The sequence below is a fragment of the Euprymna scolopes genome, chromosome 27 (genome assembly GCF_053919585.1).
Source record: "Euprymna scolopes isolate OS-2025 chromosome 27, ASM5391958v1, whole genome shotgun sequence".
In the NCBI taxonomy this organism is placed as follows: domain Eukaryota; kingdom Metazoa; phylum Mollusca; class Cephalopoda; order Sepiida; family Sepiolidae; genus Euprymna; species Euprymna scolopes.
In genome coordinates, this window is record NC_136508.1 from 79,442,576 (window position 1) to 79,461,621 (window position 19,046).

General features: G+C 36.8%; 1 protein-coding gene across 2 annotated transcripts in view; it reads left to right on the top strand.

Annotated features, from left to right (window-relative positions):
• The window catches only part of LOC145248938 (inactive tyrosine-protein kinase 7-like), a 306,146-nt gene that overhangs the window by 269,225 nt on the left and 17,875 nt on the right, over positions 1-19,046 (top strand). For both annotated transcript variants that reach the window (XM_080110733.1, XM_080110732.1), the window contains 3 exons: positions 8,412-8,563; positions 10,934-11,054; positions 14,399-14,572. In XM_080110733.1, coding sequence (XP_079966859.1) covers positions 8,412-8,563; positions 10,934-11,054; positions 14,399-14,572 — 447 coding nt within the window. The remainder of the gene's footprint in view (positions 1-8,411; positions 8,564-10,933; positions 11,055-14,398; positions 14,573-19,046) is intronic.

A 19,046-nucleotide genomic window follows, 5' to 3' on the forward strand; every position in this document is an offset into this window, starting at 1 on the left:
CGCAGACCCCACAATTTTATTATACTATCCCTATTTAAGTCAAAACATACTTATCAAAATATTTTTATGTACATCTATATCAAAGACACTTGTAAACGTTATTTTTTAAATTTTAATTGTTTTTATTTCCATACTTTGTAGACCAGGCGCGAACGCAGACCTCACAATTTTAATGACCCACCGTTCTGCCAGGTCAAACATACCAATTCCTGTTTCTCGATAAATATTCTATCATTATATGTAATCATTTTTTTTTAAATAGTCAACCATATAAGAGCCTATTCGTGACCCCACCACACACATACATTCAGCTTTATATATATATATATATATATATATATATATATATATATATATATATATATATATATATATATATTATAAATACATATATATATAACATATATACATATATAATATATATATACATATATATAATATATATATACATATATATAATATGTATATACATATATATAATATATATATATGCATATATATAATATATACATATAATATATACATATATAATATATATATAATAGATTTTATATTATATGTATACACACGCACGCATATATATATATATATATATATATATATATATATATATATATATATGTATATATATATCATTTGAGCTGAATTATTATTAGTTTTTTAGGCATATGATATCATTTGATTTAATTAGTTTTTGAGAAAAAGGGAGCCATAATTTCGATATACGGGTACAGAAAAATCTAAACTCATTGTTTTCTTATGTAATTATCACTTTTTTCCTCGTCAAAGATACCATTTCTTTTGAATTAGGAATAATTATCCAAAGAATTAAAAAGAATAGTTTAAACACTCGCCAAAAGAGTAAACAAGCATAAAAAAAAATTGCTAAGGAATTCGTGGAACTGTTCAGTCATGTGTCTTATCGCCCGTCTGTTTATGAACCTAAATGGAAATCTAGGAGAGTGTTTTCAAGGGCGCTAATTAGCAAACTTATAAATCCTAGCGGCTGTTTAGATCCTAAAACAGAAGAGGATATAGAAGGAAGAAAGGGAAGAGAGAGAGAGAGAGAGAGAGAGAGAGAGAGAGAGGGAGAAAGAGAAAGAGAAAGAGGGAGGAGCGGAGGAAGAAAATGGGAGAGAGGGGTTGTAAGGTGGCGAAATAACAGGAGCATGGGACGGAGAGGGGGAGTAAAAGTGGTTGTAGAGAGTCTTAAAGAGATAAAGAAGATAATAAAAATAAACCGAGAAATTCGTCCGAGCGGGCAACGCTCTTGGAAGCCTAATTTTCATTCTAGCCAATCTTCGGTCGGGGTGGGGGAATCGGGGCGCCCTCGAGCGTTGTCTGATGTTTTCTTTTCGCTCATCTTCTGACACTCGCCAAATTTGATCACCTTAATTAGACGGCGAAAGAAAATATTTATTTGAAATTTGTTCATTAGGAAAGTTCACTCCATGTCAAAGTTTATAATAAAAGGGGTCACGCAATCGAAGTTCCCTCAAACGAAACTTTCTTCTCTGAATGTTGGATGCATAAATATCCCCTCTTTATATTAAAAACTAATGTGTACTTATTTGTATCTCTCTCTCTAAATCTCTCTCTAAATCTCTCTCTCTCGCTCCCTCCCCCTCTCTTTCTCTCTCTCTCTCTCTCTCTCTCTCTCTCTCTCTCTCTCTCTATATATATATATATATATATATATATATATATATATATATATATATATATATATATGCATGTTACATTGAACAGCAGGGATAATTCTTGTTTGTTTCTCTTGCGATCCATCTTTTCCATTTGGCGGGACAATGTTCGAACGTTCTGTTGGAGTGTAACCTGCGCCTTTAAGTCATAGAAGTCCTAATCATTCCCATAAACAAACTGACCAACAATCAGGCTCAATATGAAGGAGAGGGTATGCTTACTGCTTTTAAACGATTTTAATCGACTTTTTCAATATATTAACTGAACGCAGTATTTTAAAAAAATCATCACTGGCCTGAGGACGACTCATGGAAGTCGAAAACATTCGCGATTATGGAGAATTTATTTTACACTCATACAGAACGTTCGAACATTGGCTCGCCAAATGGGAACGGTGGATCGCACGAGAAATCAACTGGGATTATCCCTGCTGTTCAAGGAAACATGCATATGAGAAAAATGCTGCCCAAATAATATAATATAATATAATATAATATATAGATATTAGAAAAATTCAGGCGTTTGTCTAAAAATATTATGAGCGTGAATTGATTAAATCTTTTAGTAGTTTGAGTGATAACTAATGGTATGCCTGCTCTGAAGGTGGAAAGTCACCTTTATTGAGTTTTATTTGTAACAATTCGAATATAAACCTAACGCTTATATAGTTTATCGTAAGTTTATATATATATATATATATATATATATATATATATATAGTCGTCTACTTACAGTACTATTTCGCAGCTCATCAGTTCGGCTAGACAAGCAACTACCTCATGCCAGGATCGAAACCCGATCGCCCAAACGACAATCGGAGCTTTTAACCGTTGCGCTATACGGCTGCCGCTGTACTGGTAGTGAATTAACAAGGTTTTGACATTGTCCAAATACCTAAGCTCAATTTGTTTACACAAAGAGCATCGCTTCATACGCTAATGGAAATTTGTATATCACTTCCCAAATGCTCAACCTAAGATAGGGAGCATGAATTGGAAATCACTGCTGATCACTTAATGCGAGAAATAGCACGGAAATAAAGTTCATAAATTATATTTTTGGGTGTTGACATGTACAGGGTTTTCTCTGTTTCTTTTTGTCTTTCTTCTTATTCTATCTCGACACACACCTTAATCCTCACCTCTTCTTTTCCGTCTTCCTCACATATATTAAAGACCATTTCCTTTTTATTCTTTAATGACATGTAATGTGGCCTGCTAACTTTTTTTTTTTTGTGATTTCTGAATCCCTGAATGATTTTCATAACGGACTAAGCTTTTGTATAAACAATATCGCCTGAAGAGGTTTCAAGTTACTAGTAATTGGCTGACCGAAACATACTCATGAATGTGTAGCGACATATTAATGCTTATGTAAAACAAATAAGAAGTATCTATCCACCTCTCTCTCTCTCTCTCTCTCTCTCTCTCTCTATATATATATATATATATATATATATATATATATATATATATATATATATACGCAATGAAAATATGGAATGTTAATGAAGCAACATAGGAAAATGCTGAAGCCAATGTATTTTTTGTTTTCCATCAAGAAGAGTGTTTACGTAAATATGTGATATTCACCAGGAATATTCTTTTTTCTAGGAGCAAAGAGTAGTATCTGTTCTGATGCCACATTTTGTCTATTGTGTCCTAGGGCAATGAGGCCCAAATTCTTCGATCTTAAATCAATTTTTTTTTCTAATTTTTCTTTGGTAGCTGGATGTAGCCCATATAAGGACCGACCTTGTGTCCAAGTTTGGTCTTGTGGAGACGTAAGCACCATATTAGAATAATAATGCTATTATTTAACAAAGCCGATAGCCATTAGTTGCGTGCTCTCATGTAATGAATGAATGCGTGAATGTAGATTCGACATGAAATTCTTAAAGAAAAACTAAAATGACCGAAAAATGGGCTGAAATGACTTAAATAAATAAAAAGTAAATGACTTAGAATGACTTTAATTAACTTAAGGATGAATTGAATGACCTTAAGAATGACTTGAATGCTTAAAAAATAACTGGAATCCTTAAAAACAACTTAAATAATCTGGAGAGTGACTTGAATGGCTTTGAGACTAACTGGTCGTAAAGTGGGTGATCATTTTACATTAAATTAATAAAGAAAAGTGATCCCCCGCTTTATATCACATAAGTAAAGCGTGCACTAAGAAAGATACTACACTTTGATCTTGGCCAAAAGGCCAAGAAAATGTATGTTTATTTGCTCCCCCAACGAGCAAATTAGGCACAAGGCCGATTTTTAATGTGAGGAGTGAAGGGGAAATGGGGACCAACTCCCCGGGGAGTAGGGGAGCTGGATAATGACAATTGGCATGAAGGGTTGCCCCTACATTAACCAAGGTCTTATATGTGGAGTTACCCCCACACATGGTCTTTGCTTGCAGTATCTGCCAGAACAGATACTACATTTTGATCTTGGCCAAAAGGCCAAGAAAAGAGTATTTATTTGCTCATCCACCGAGCAAATTAGGCACAAAACCGATTTTTAATGTGAGGAGTGAATGGGAAATGGGGATTAACTCCCCGGAGAGTAGGGGAGTTGGATAGTGACAATTGCTATGAAGAGTTGCCCCCACATTTGGTCTTTGCTTGCAGTATCTGCCGGAACAGATACTACACTTTGAGATATTAAATCCTTTATTCATGTAAAAAATACAGTGGAAATCACCAATGAACAAAACTTAGGCACATGGCCAACTCAAAAGGGGGGATTGTGGGGATCGTTGGTCATCCTTGTCACTCCAAAACTAAACAAAATCAAAAGTTTATCCCAGCTAGTATCTTCTTTCACCATAATACCGCATTCACCCTTTCATACTGGGGGACGTCCTACATCATTCCCAATTTTTAAAAAATTTTTTATTGATGTGTAAAAACAAAAAAAGATAACAATAAAATGGTACAATAATTCATTTGTGTCGAGGGCGGGGGAAGAAAAAACAAAAGGTGATTAGTAGGACCCTCCCAACCCCGTCTAGTTGATAGACTGCCCGTTCCACTAGGTTTGTAAAAGGAACCTCGCTTCTGCGGGTCAGTCTCTAAGTTGGGATGCCCTCTAAACGTAGGTGAATGGAGAAAAGAAAATTTTGTGGGTAAGGGATGGGGGTTAGTTTGTATTTCTTTCTCTCCAAGGTGGGTGAAATTTAGAGGAAGGGGTGAAAACAAAATTGCAAGTAGGTTGGGGTGGGGATCTTGGAGGCTTCCTAATTGGGGAGAAATGGAGCACACACTCAGCCAGCTGAGAGGCTACTTGTTTAATTTTACTTTACAGAATTGCGCGTTTCACACCTAGGCGGGGAATACATATTCAAATTTGGCTCCTCTTCGTACACACAGACTTGCTACATGTATTCATCTTCTGTCAAATGCCGCGCGATGCAGCCTTCTTATATCACATCTGATCTTCACCCGTAGTTGGTGTTTAAAGAAAGCACTCAGATCCTGATCAGAAAAACAACACTGCCCGCCCGGGAACCTTGCAGACGCGACGTCCAAATCACCATTCTCGCCACGGCCAGGATCGTAACGTAGACCATTTGTCTTTCCCGGTCCCACGACGGCCTCACATTGTCCACGACATTTGATACGGTAATTGGGTGAGGACGCCCAGGATCGATGCGAGCCGTCACTTCGCTGACATACGACCAATACAGGTCGAGTTACCGGTAATCGAAGAAAGAGTTTCTACGGCCGTTGTCCCACAACGGGGACAATCAGGTGACTCCAAAAACCCGAAATTACATTGTATGTTGTTGAATGGAAGTGCATTTCGGGCCAATCGCCAGGTCAGACAGAACTCCGAATTGTTCAGATGACTTGAACCTGGCGCCCAGCTCCACGCGGAGCAGATCTCACTCTGCTGCCAACCCAAACGTGCACATAGCGGGTCGTCGGCGGCCCCCTTCACTAGATCCCTGTGGAGTTCCCTAAGGGTAGCAGTCACAAGGTCGCTGGACCTTGGTAGTCATTTTAGCGCGGCTTGGAACTCTTTCATGTAGGCAGATTCTCCTTGCAGCCTGCGACGGCTCTCGATAGAAGTGTCGAGAACGAGGTCGGGGAAGGCGGCAGTAACCATGGGGTGCCACGGCTGGTCATCTTGCATATAGTGGTTCAGGAAGGCCAGCCTCTCAGTGTCTCGATGACACTTCAAGTCCGACATTCCCAAGCCTCCCTCACACGGACCTTGAATACAGACCTGTCTGCTCACCCAGTGTCTTCCTCTGTCCCAAAGAAGTGAGGACAAGAGTTCGACGAGAGCTGTTAGGTGTTGTGCAAGCAGGGGAAGTACGGCCAGTCGGTAAAGGATGAGAGAAAAGATGTGAGTGCCGCACACCTCAGCTCCACCCTTTAAGGAAAGTTTCCTAGGAAGCCACGAATTGACTGCAGCCTCCACCTTTGACCATACCTCCAACCAATTTTTGTCAAGCTGGAGACCCAGTCCGAACCACACGCTGAGGATCCGAACCGGGCCATCCGTCCAGCTGAAGGGCGCCGGGAGGCTGGCGTTGCCACTCCAGGCACCCAACTGCAGTCCTACCGACTTGCTGCGGTTTATCTTGGTCCCTGTAATTCTTTCGTACTGAGCGAGCGCCTACGACACAATCTCGATGTCTCTGAAGCTCGACACAAAGACCATGACATCATCGGCGAACGCGGATACCTTGGCGGCTGAGCCACTGGGTATTGCAATTCCGCACAGGGCCGAATTTGTCTCCCCACGTCTCAGCTTGCGGGGCGGGGGCTCCAAAGCCAAGACATAGAGCAGGGGCGACAGTGGACAACACTGACGAACCGACCGAGAGATAACAAAGGGTTTTGAGCGCTTTCCGTTGACTTGCACGACGGCTGTGGGCTGTCGATACATCACGGAGATCCTCTTGCAGAAGTCCGGTTAAAAACCGGCGGCCTCTGAGACAGATGCCAAGAAACGATGGTCGACTCTATCGAAAGCTTTGGACTGATCTAAGTTGATTAGCGCGGCTTCCGCGTCGTCATCTTTTCCCCCCTCTAGGATCGTGCGGATCAGGTGCAAGTTGTTCTGAATCGATCTCCCCTTCACAGCGTAGTTCTGTTCCGGTTCAACCAACTCGCCGATAACAACCTGATGCCGATTCGACAGGACCTTGTGGCCAAAATCTTCAACTCTGTGGGCTAAAAGGCCAAGAAAAACTTAAAAAGCTAAGAACAGCATCTATTAACAACAAACCTTTGGTCTTAGCCAAAAAAGGCCAAGCACAAAAGTGTTACGGACAGACCGACCAACCGACCGACCGACCGACCAACCGACGGAGTGACATAGAGTCGCTTGCATGCGACTAAAAACGCATATTTAACACGCGGAACGTGGGGACATAAGTAACTGTTCTGTACTTTCATCTAACAATCTAATGAACATAACTGCTGATAGAAATAAACTTTACACACAAATCCTAATTCCTTAAAAAGGTAAAGTTTGATTATCTTACCCCCTCCCCTAAAAAATGTTACCAAAGGCAAGATAAATTACTCTTCTAAGTGTATATTGTTTACAAATGTAACATGTTGATAACCTTAGGAACTTGATTGTTCTATAATATTGCAGCACACTTATCATCTTGCAGCCACGTATCAAATAGTAGGATAGACTAGACGTTAAACCCTTGGTTGTGCAATTAGTTTAGTTAGAAGAGAAGCTCTACTTTTTTAGGTATCATCTTCAGTCGTTCTAGAGTTCTTATGACTGATGATAGCAATGTCGATTCAGTGGTACTTTAGTGATTGTGTAATCCTTGCTTAACTGTTAACGTTTCGACAAACTCGAACGAGAAAGTCGAAAAGTGTTTTAATAACAAATCAAAATTCAATTACTTTGAATCTGTGTAGTTCATGATTATTTTTGTCTTAATTCACACTAAAATTCCATAGCTTCATCTTTCATATGTAATATATTGCTGCTGAGCATTCAGTTGACGTTCGGCGTGAATGAAGACCCAGCGATATTATTGTAGCCCTTTTGTTAAAACTATAAAAGCATGTATCTAATTAATCTGGTTAATGTAGGGTCAGAATATATCTGCTTATTATGATTTATCTCCAATATCCTTATAGGTGTCTATTAATATTCCCATTGTATGGACGAAATTCTATGATATAATTATACCATCTTTAGACAAGTCAGATCCAAGTCAAAAGACCAAGAAGGTATATTTTAGTTTCACCTACGGACCCAAGGGACAACATTTTTATTTATTTATTTTTTACATTGCGTCATCGAGAGATGTTATTTATTAAAAAGGATAATAGAAGGTGCAAACAGACTAAGAACATTAAATTAGCGTATCTATGTACTAATTTTATAGTCGTTGTAGTAATCACTAGGGCTATGAAAACAGCATATTCTTTACTTTGTTTTGACTCTTGCGTGTGTATCCGTTGATATCTTATATGCTTTTATATAGAGTGACGTGGTTCTCGGTTGATTAACTGTGTCTAACTGTGTCGAATATATACTCGAGAGTCAAAAGAATATGCCGTTGTCATAGCCATAGTTATTACCGTCCATCCTCCTTTTTAATAAATAGGATCTCTCGATCGAATAATTTATAATCTGGACACCGTGACACACGTACGTACGTATGTACATACGTACATACGACAAAAATACTACGGTATTAATATATAGATTATATTTTTTCAGAACGTCCCAAATTTCAAGTTTTACCAAGAAACACGACAGCGTACGAAGGACATCGAACCATGTTGCATTGCGTTGCCATTGGAGACCCGAAACCAACGGTATGGTGGGATAAAAATAATGAAGTGAATTCTTGGGATGTCAACAGATTTGAGGTAAGATTTTTGATTGGATGAATTATCAATGAGTCACGATCACGCGTTTTTTTTTTTAAATTTACTATTTGATTCTATTAATAAATACTCATTAATCTAGGTAAGAAGCGGCACGAGGATAAGGTTTCGAATATTGTCAGTTAAATGATGTAGAATATTATGAGAGGATTTTAAATGAATAATAGAAGTTGCCTTAATTGTGCGTTTGATTGATGACAAGTATTTATTGAGATAAAAATTGAAGACGACCATGTCTTGATAAATTTGGGGAAGTATAATTAAATGACAAGAAATAATGCAATTGTGGAATTCCGACGAGTCTAGAACGATTCATTTAGGACGATAAGGCTATTCGGGCCAAAAATCTTCTATTTACTAATCTCTCTCTATCCGTCAGTCTCTCTCTTTCTTTGTTTTCTATTCCCGTTTTCCTATTCTTTTTTCCAACCCCTTCTATAGTCTGACCAAGCCCAATTTCTTTCTCTCTATACACACATTGAGAGATGAGTCGGCATAAGAGAAGTAATTTCTTGATATAAAAATATCAAAGTTATTTCGATTTATAACATAAATGATAACGTCTTCGAGCCAAGATCAAAGTGCAGTATCTGTTCTTCAGGTGCTACACTTCAATTTCTTGTTCTCTGTCAGTGTAGGAGAAATTCTTTACAACTAAGACAATTTTTATTATTGTTCCTTTTCTTCACGTTAAAAAACGACCCTGATGTCTAACTTTGTCCCGTGGGGAAGCATTGTAAATAGGAACATAATTGATAAACGAACCCCTGAGGCAATCTGCTTTTGTTTGAGTCAAAGAACGAATAATACGCACATGCTCATGATAGATAAATGCTCTTTATATCATAATAAATTATCCGGAACATCACATGTCACATTAATTCATAGAAGAGAACAGTTTTGCGTCAAGTTTATACTTCCTTGCAAAGAGTAAAATAAGATATATTCATACTTAACATAATGTCTAGAATCCTTATTCAAATTTTGATCCAAAGCCATTAAATATTTTTTATTCTCGAAAATCTCACCCCAAAACCCTTAAGTTTAAGGGGTTTTGAGAAGAAATAAAAAAAAAAACTTATTTAATTGGTACTTCTAATGGGAGGTTGTTCCCATATTATGCGATTATAAAAACCTTTAAAATTATACAAAAAACAATTGAAATCTGGAGAATAATTAATTAATGTTAATATTTATTTTTAAAATTTTAGAAAAACAAGACTGAATATTACGAAGTGCTTCTACTTGCTCTTTGTCCATTTTTATGAAACTAAATTAAACTAAATATAACACACATTACAATCACTTGCGCCTAGCAGATATGTTAGAAACTCATGTTAGTCGCTTTAGTTTATAAGTGAATCCTATAGACAAACATATATAAAAATATACACAATTATCTAACTATATATAAAGGAGAATCGTTTGTGTGTATGCCCAATAGAAAGAATTGACTGGGTGCTGCAGACGTAGAGGGGAAAGAGAGAAAGGAGAAAATATAGAAAGTGGAGAAAGAGAGAAAGACTAAGAAACAGACAGACAGACAGATAGATAGATAGATAGATAGATAGATAGATAGATGGAGAGACGAAGAGACAGAACTTTTAATAGAAATGTGTAATATTTTTGTCAGACAATGTCGAGTAGCCCTGTATAAAACAGGCATGTCAAACCGATTCAACCATTATTATAATCGAAATACAATCCATAATACAATGTATAAAAATATACATATGCTTAACTTAATTTGGTCCTGGATATGACCTTAAACTATATCCAATGATGAGGCCCCAGCTTGCGGGCTTTGGGGAGTGTGGAGCCACCCTTTAATTGCCATTGCTCCCAGGTCCACTCTGACCCGGACTGGTAGTACCTGTTAGGGTCCCAACTAAGGGTTGAATAGAAACCGACTTAAAAAAACAACAAACAAACAAATATACTCTATTAAAAAATTGTTATTCAAAATCACTGGATTCGGCATAAAATAACCTGAAAAGGATTGATATGCCGTAAAACAAAACCAACCAACCAACTTAATTTAATTTAAAGGAGTATATATTCGTGCATATCCAGAGAGTGGAATGCGTTGTGCGAAGCAGGAAAAAAAAAGAGTGGAGAGAAGAAAGGGAAAACGGCGGAATAGGAAGGAGAGAACGATAGTAAAGACGGATATCGATAAAGAAAATGATCGAAGTTTTACCAGAAATATATAAAATTTTGCCCATGGCAATGCCGAGTAGCCGTCGGGTTAGTATTGTATAAAACAAACATATAAAACCCATACCAACATTATTAGAATCGGTAAACAATGCATCCTGTGCTAATATGCACATTTGTCTTTTTTTACTGCAGATTCTTGGAAACGGAACTCTCGTTATTAACCGGGTGTTCATGGAAGATAAAGGAAGATATGGCTGCACAGCTAATAACTCAGCCGGATTTCAAAGGCATGAAGCCTACTTAGAAGTTGCAAGTAAGTAATAGTTTTCATTCATCTATATTATAATTAAATATCTTTTGTCTGGCATTGCAATTATTATCCCTCAGAAATTTAAATAAAAGCAACTTAAAGGATGCGGATTTCTTTCATGTCCATGATTCGTTTTCTTTCTATTAGTATTTATGTAATTCAATAATCCCACACGCATGTCAAAATGCAACGAAAGTTTATGAGTAAAGCAACAAAGTCTGGATGCAATTAATTTCTTCACAGTCGTAACATCAATAAACTCCAAACAAAGAATGAGAATTAAAGGGTGAACAAGAAGAGAATATACATCGAAGAAAATGACTAATAAGTTTAAAAAAAAAAAAAATGATAATCTGACATTTTTTTGTCTCCTGACAAAAGGAGCGTGGACCTGTAAATTTATCCTTGTCCGTTCGTCCGTTTGTCTGTCCGCATTTTTTACGCCTTGGAATTTTTTGAAATTTTGCACAAACATTAAGCATGATATGAGTAAAAAAGTAACGGAACGGATTTTCCGGGCAAACTCCGGTTGCCCCCTTAAGGATGTCTTTTGGGTTAAAATGGCTAAAATTGACACTTTGTGCTTATTAAAAAAAAAAATTTATAAAACTTTCTGAAAAGTTGTAACTAACTGATTGCTATATAATTTTTTTTGTCTCTACGTCGCGATAATTCTTGGGTGTGCCCTAGGGGCTCTTTTAGGACTAATAAAAACATTTCATTTTTGGGACTATTTTACCATATTTGTCCAAAATTTTTACCATATTTGTCCAAAATTTTTACCATATTTTCCCAAAAGTTTTACTATATTTGTCCAAAATTTTTCCTGTGTACATTTATTCAGACATTTTGCATGGTCCTGAATTCAAATTTAAATATATTAAGCCCTTGGAGACTTTTGTGGCTAAATGGGGGGGGGCAAATGATGGACTTATTTATTTATTTTTTTGCATGTTGCAGAATTCAAATGAACATATGTTACAGCCTAAAACTGCACCGTTTGTTCATTTTCACTAGGATTTGACGTCCCCTGAGGACTTTTAGGGTTAAATGAGGATGGGGGGGGGATGCTGAACTTAGTCATTTTTTCTGAAGCGTCGTTCACTGTGCCATCACGGGGGACCATGCATGCTTTACTTGTTTAAATCTTTAAAATTTTTGCGGAATTCAAATTCCATCGCACCAATGAAAACCTGTATTTTTGAATTTTTTTACTTTTTAATAACGACCATTTTCTCTCTTTTGTAATCCTCGAAATAAGTGCTAATTTCAGGGAACTAGTTTGGAAGGAGAAGACTGGGAAAGTTTCCCTAACCATATTCTCCTAGAAGATTTTTGATCAGCAATGTTGTATGAGAAAGAGCATTATCATGATGGAAGATGACTTCATTTCTGTTGACTAAAGTATGCCGTTTAGGGGTCAACCTGGGCGAGAATCTTGCAGGAAAATATGAATGACGCTTAAATAATCTGAAAGAAAAAGTTATAAATTAATTATGGCGATAAGCAATGACAATATACATCAAATAAATTACAATAGTTTAAAATGGCCCTTCTATAAACTGACAAAATTTTTTCACCAACCTGGTAGATAACGTGCGAAGCGACGATATATTTGTGTAGCAGTGAAATGCATGAGCGAAGTATCATGTTCAAATCACGTTCAAATCTCATTCAAATCTCGCCCATTTAATAATAGTGAATAAAATACCATACACCATTATTATTCCTGATATTCATTAACGACCTCCCTGATAATATTGTGTCCGAGATGGGTACATTTGCTGATGATACAGCGTTCTATAACATGCACAAGGGAAGAACGGATGTACGCAAATCTAAGATAATGGCTGAATCCTTAGAAAATGACCCCTAACCCGTAGTGGAATGGGGCTGTAAATCGTTTGTAAAATTTAATGCTAGTAAGATTAAGCTGCTCTCCTTAAACAATTTGTTACAAGAAGCCTCTCCAACGACCAATATTCATGACAAATAACTCCCTACTCGAGAATTGTTCCTTCAAACTACTCGGCTTAACATCCACAGAAAATATAGACTGGAACAAATACATTGAGGACGTTACAAAGGCTGCTGCAAGAGAGGTGGGTCACCTCTATCCTACTAAAAGATTAATTACACCTGAGAGTATCCTGTACCTCTACAAGGCAACCATTCGCCAATGCATGGACTATTGTTGCCACATCTGGGCTGGTGCATCTACAACTAGTCTCTCCCTCTTGGATAAGGTCCCAAAAGAGTCTCCAATCTAATAGGTCCTGCTTTGTCTCTAACCCTTATCTTATCGCCGTAATGTTGCATCCCATTGCCTGTTTTACAAGTATTTTAATGGAATGTGCTCTGATGAACTGATTGCACTTGTGTCCCCATCAAACGTACATATTCTCGACAAACTCGCTTAGCAACAAAATCACACCCCTTCAATGTTCAGGTCCTTAAATGCAAGAAAGCTTTCTACACTTATAGCTTCTTTCTTTTGAATAGCTAGACATCGGAATTCCCTTCCTGCTACCTGCTTTACTGACTGTACTGGTATGCAGAAGTTCAAATATTACGTTAACCGACTTACTTAGTCATGGTCCCAATTAGTAACTCCTTACCACCAAGTGGTGATAAGCCTTGCTTGAATTGAAAGTGAGTAAAACAAAAACAAAAAAAGAACAACATAAAACACAACAAAAAAGCAAAGAAAATATAATAATTTAGGTTCAAAGAAACAAATTGCACAGTGAAATTGGTAATTATTTGATGCGTTTTTTTATATATATAAGCAATTATGAATTGAGTTTCACGAAAAAAAAAGATCTTATCGCAACATTTGCGACGCAGTAATTGTTTCTCGTCAAATGGCTTCACTATAGAATTTCGTTAACACTAGGATTTTCAGATTTAATTTTGAATAAGAAAAATAAATCTCTTAATAATTGGATGTTCTTAAATGAATTAATGTTTTGTATTTGGTTTTTGTTCTCGTCCGACGTATTATAACTTCATAGCGTTTAAACAATAAGACATCTCGCTGTTCTTGAAATTCTAGATTGTTTATATTGCTTTTTCTTTTCTTCTTTCGAATAAACACACAACTGATAAGCGTCTTAGACAAACACGGCACCGAATGTAGCAGGCATCTCCCTCGTCTTCTTTTGAAATGAATACACATCACATCGTGTCGTCCCCTCCTATTTTTTTTTTTTTTTTTTGCTTTTCACGTGTTTGTTATTAACTTAAATGCAGTTTAACATTAACCTCTTTTTTATCAAAATAAAGATTCGTTTTTTTTTGCGTGTTTTCTTAAAAAGCAACTTTCTTTTTTATATCTCTCATTGCAGGTGCCGCCGAGTATGAAAAAAGCATTAAGCAGGAAGATAACTTCAACATGATGAAGACGGTGATCATTGCCGTGTGCAGCGCTGGTGCCTACCTCGCGCTGGTCATTGGACTGACGGCCTTCTGCAGTTATCGTCTGCTTATGCAAAGACGAAACCGGAAAGCATTTGCACCAAGTAAATAACCATAAACATCCTTACTTATTAAGATATAAACAAATTACTTGTGTATACATGAATATTAAAGCACTTACTTTCTCCTCAATTCTTTCTACTTATATATAAAATCACTTTGTGTTTGTGTGTGTGTCTGTGTGTGAGAGAGAGAGTGAAACAGAGAGAAATAGAGAGAGAGAGAGAGAGAGAGAGAGAGAGAGAGAAAGAGAGAGATATATATATAGTGAGTGAGTTTCTTATAGACTCCGTAACGGCTTTCACAGAAATTACACATTTTATGTATCTGGGAGTATTTTTAGATAGGTTTTGCATCGAAATACCTCCAATGACTATCGAAAGTCGATAATATAAAACATCCGATTAAAATATTAACTGTTCAATTTTGACTAACGTTGACACTCTTATACAATCTAAATTTTGATTAAAGTTTGACTAAATTTTGACTAAATTGAACAAAAGTTTTGACTAAATTGACTAAATTGAACTAAAAGTTTGGACTAAATTTGACTAAATTGACTAAAGTTTGACTAAATTTTGACTAAAGTTGACGCTCTTATACAGTCTTATACGTCACAAATGCATTTGAGAAGTTTTATCAACGCACAAGCAGAAGGGATCGGTATATAAAATAAAAAGCAGGGTCTTTGATAAGAAAGGAGCGCTGTTGAAATGAATGCAATTGAAATATTTTTGAACCGCTGTTGATATGAATGCAATTGCACTTTTGCATCTTAAACTTGAATTCAAACCATTATATAAAATAATTTTATAAAGTCAAGAATACCTTTACTTTATATATGCAACGTAGACTATGATATATTACTACTTTATATATGTGCACTGTAGACTAAAATATACTGTTGACTAACTCACTAGGAGGAGGCATGTGAACTTTCCTCCCGATGCATTGCGATGAGTTCCCGGCTGGTGCAGGCAATCAATCGATTTGATTTGAAAAAAAAGGGGCAATTTCACCGATTCCGATATCAATAAAGTATTGTATCTATGAAACATTCGTTGATCCTCATTCAATCTCGGGCAACGGTGGATTTCCCTGCTAGTTATCCATATAACAATCTGCAAAGTCAATTCCATTTACCGCGTACGTTACAAACTTCGGGGGGGGGGTCCTCGGCATTTCTGAAATGTCTTTCTCCCAGGTGACTGCAATATGTTGCTAGTCTTGTGCAGTTTTAAAAAGAAAAACCCAAGGTTTTTTTTTCTGTATTTGTTAATGGGTTAGTTTGTTGCTAATCGCCTACGGCACGTCTACCAGGAAATGTCGACAGGGCTGTCCAGGCATTTCTTTTGTAGACTAGAGTGCTCTTGCTCTAGGGCGCTGGCTTTTCAAATCTTACTTTCTGACCCTTGTGTTAGATCATCCCGTCGCCGAAGGATATAAATATCTTAAGAGATAAATAAATGATTGGTGTTTATATGAATATCGTAGTTAAGCAAATTAACCAAAATGGCGGCTTCAGTAAAATTAAAATTTTAAATGAAAACGAAAACAACATAAAAAAAGAAGACCAGAAAACATTTTTTTCGTTATCGGAATGCACTTAGCTTCTAAGAGTTTATGGCGATTTGGCTTATCTAAAAAAATAAATTATAATAGGGCGTTTTTTATGTAATTGTGAAAAAGTAGTGGATTTTATGACGCATAACCACGAAACCAGGCATTTGGGTGCTTTTTGACGTTGATAGCAAAACCCAATATTGAGAAGTATATAATTATTTTTGTTAGTGAGAATTCTGCGTGTTAAGTACCAGAAAAAATGATTTTCAACGCATAATAAAAAAGTTATATAACATTATTCAGTGTTCTAAATGTTCAAAGTAAACTTACGAAATACTACTTTCAAAGATATGACCAAGTTCATCTATTAAATACTCGCGACAACCACGCAGACACACTTCGACTTCAGACTTGGCAACAGCCGTCATTAATATCGGACGAATACCTGTTCATTCCCCAAGGGATGACCCCTCATGGATAATATCAACAAAAAATGAAGAGAAAAAAAAAAAAAAAACGACACAAAGTCTTCTCTGAATAATGTGCTTTAACCATGATATTGATTTTGCATCTTAAACTTTAATTAAAATCATTATATAAAATAATTTTGTTTATGTGTATGTGTGTGTATGTGTATGTGTATGTGTGTGTGTGTGTGTATGTGTGTGTGTGTGTGTGTGTGAGAGAGAGATTTTGCTAGTCTTGTACAACCTATCGGAAAAATAATTTTAATCATTTAATAAAAGATTATATAACACTATCTGGTTTACTAAATTTTCAAATTAAACCCACGAAATAATGTTTTTAAACATGTAATAATGTTTCTCTATTGATTTATGTTCATTTTTCCCAACAATTTTGTGGCTTATATAGTTCCAATGATTGGCCTTATTTAAAAAATACAGATAAAATTTAGATAAAATTGTCGCCCTGGAAAAGACGGCATGATTCCATTTCATTTTAATGAAAACCTGTTTGCTTTTTTTTTTGTTAAACCACCTACTAGTTGACCAATTGTGTAAAAATCCCAAGAGCGATAGGAGCCTTCTATCATGTATGAAAGTGGCATAATGTTCAACGGGCAAGATCGGAGATGAGTCAGTGTACAACATGCTCTCTACTGATCCAGGTATTATTACAACAGGACCATTGTCACCAGTCTCAAAATGCATGGCTGGACTGCCAGGAGTAACAGGGGCGTGCTTAGGGTGATAAGAATAAGGTTTCCGGTCTTTAATGTGGTTTCAAGTGAGGCTCACATCATGCCACCTCACATCTTCGAGGTAGGTTTGAAAATCATTACCAATGTGCAAGTGAATGTGTGGAAGTGTGTGATGATCCCCTGGTGCAATCAGGTCGCTGCTGGCAGAGCCTGAGTGTGGCAGTAGAACTCGGCACTGGTTTACAAGTCGAAAGAGGCGCAGGGTTGGCTTCAGAAGGAGTGCTACGACTTTGTACCCTTCTCTCACTGCCCCCCTCCTCCTCCGACATGAATCCACTGGACTACTTCTTTTGGCCGTACGTCGAGAACACAAAGAACTAACCTCCCACTACACCTAATCGACAGCTTTCCATATGTAGCATTAGTACTCCATCTAATCGCCGCCATCCGCCGAGTATTCGCCGAGCTCCAGCCAGGGCTTGTGGGAAAGTAATGCTTTCAGATCCGGACTCGTATCGAAAAGATGATTAAGACTGAACGCGGCTACACGGAATAGATGTCAGCTCTACTACATAATCAAGTTACCAGAATTGATTTTTTTCAATAAAAGTTTTAAAATAAAGGTGTAGTGTTGTTTCCTTTAGGGCGACAATTTAATCGTTCTACACTGTATATTCGATGAAAAATCTACCAACTTCCGGTGGTTTCCCTCGGCACCAAAGCAAACTGACTAAGCCATTTCTGAAATGGCTTTCTCCCACTTGACTGCGATATGTTGTTAATCTTGTGCAACATATCGGAAAAATAATCCACTATGACTTTAATATTGAATGTGGAAAAAAAGGAGAACAGCATTCAGCCATTGATTAAATTTCTGTTAGATTTTCGGAATTAAACGTGAGAAAATTTTTAGATAAATATGGTAAAAGTATTAATGTATGCACAGCGTCTGTTAACTTCTCATGGATAAACATGCGCAAACGCTAGAAATAATTTTGCAAAGCCTATTCTGAGACCATTTCCTAACATTTACTTGGATAACTGTCTATGGCTACACCTCGAAGAGAGTTGGTGATCAAGTTCTTGCTTGTTCCCTCTTTTCTAAGATAAGTGTAAGTGGTGCAATGAGAAAATAGTGGCTTGTTACTTTTAATAGCTCTAAAATGAACTTCTCTTACTTTCACCACTAACGCTCATATCTTTTTGTTGTACAGTAGTAATAAATAGCTTTCTCTCGCCAAAAGTTAATTATGTCCTGGATATGACCTTAAACTATATCCAATGGTGAGGTCCCAGATTGCGGGCTTTGGGAAGTGTGGAACCACCCTTTAATTCCCATTGCTCCCAGGTCCACTCTGATCCAGAGTGGTAGTACCTGTTAGAGTCCCAACTATGAGTTAAATAGAAATAGACTTGAAAAACAAACACCTTCCCCCAAAAAACAAACAAATGAAAAACAAATATATTTTATTAAAAATTTTCTTCAAAATCACTGAATTCGGCATTAAATAACCGGAAAAGGGTTGCTATGCAATAAAACAAAAACAACCAACCAAAAGTTAATTGTGTTGATAAACGGCTAGAACTGACTTTCAATCCAGATATAAAATGGAAGACACATATTCAATGAGTTGCTAAGATTATTGAAAAAAAAAAAAAAAAATGGCGTCCCTAATGCACATTCTATACTCCTAAGATGGAGTCCTACAGCTACATATGTAAAGCTGCCGATTTCTTTTCTTACCTTGACAAATTACAAAATGTATCTCGCAATCTAGTTAGAGATGATGGCT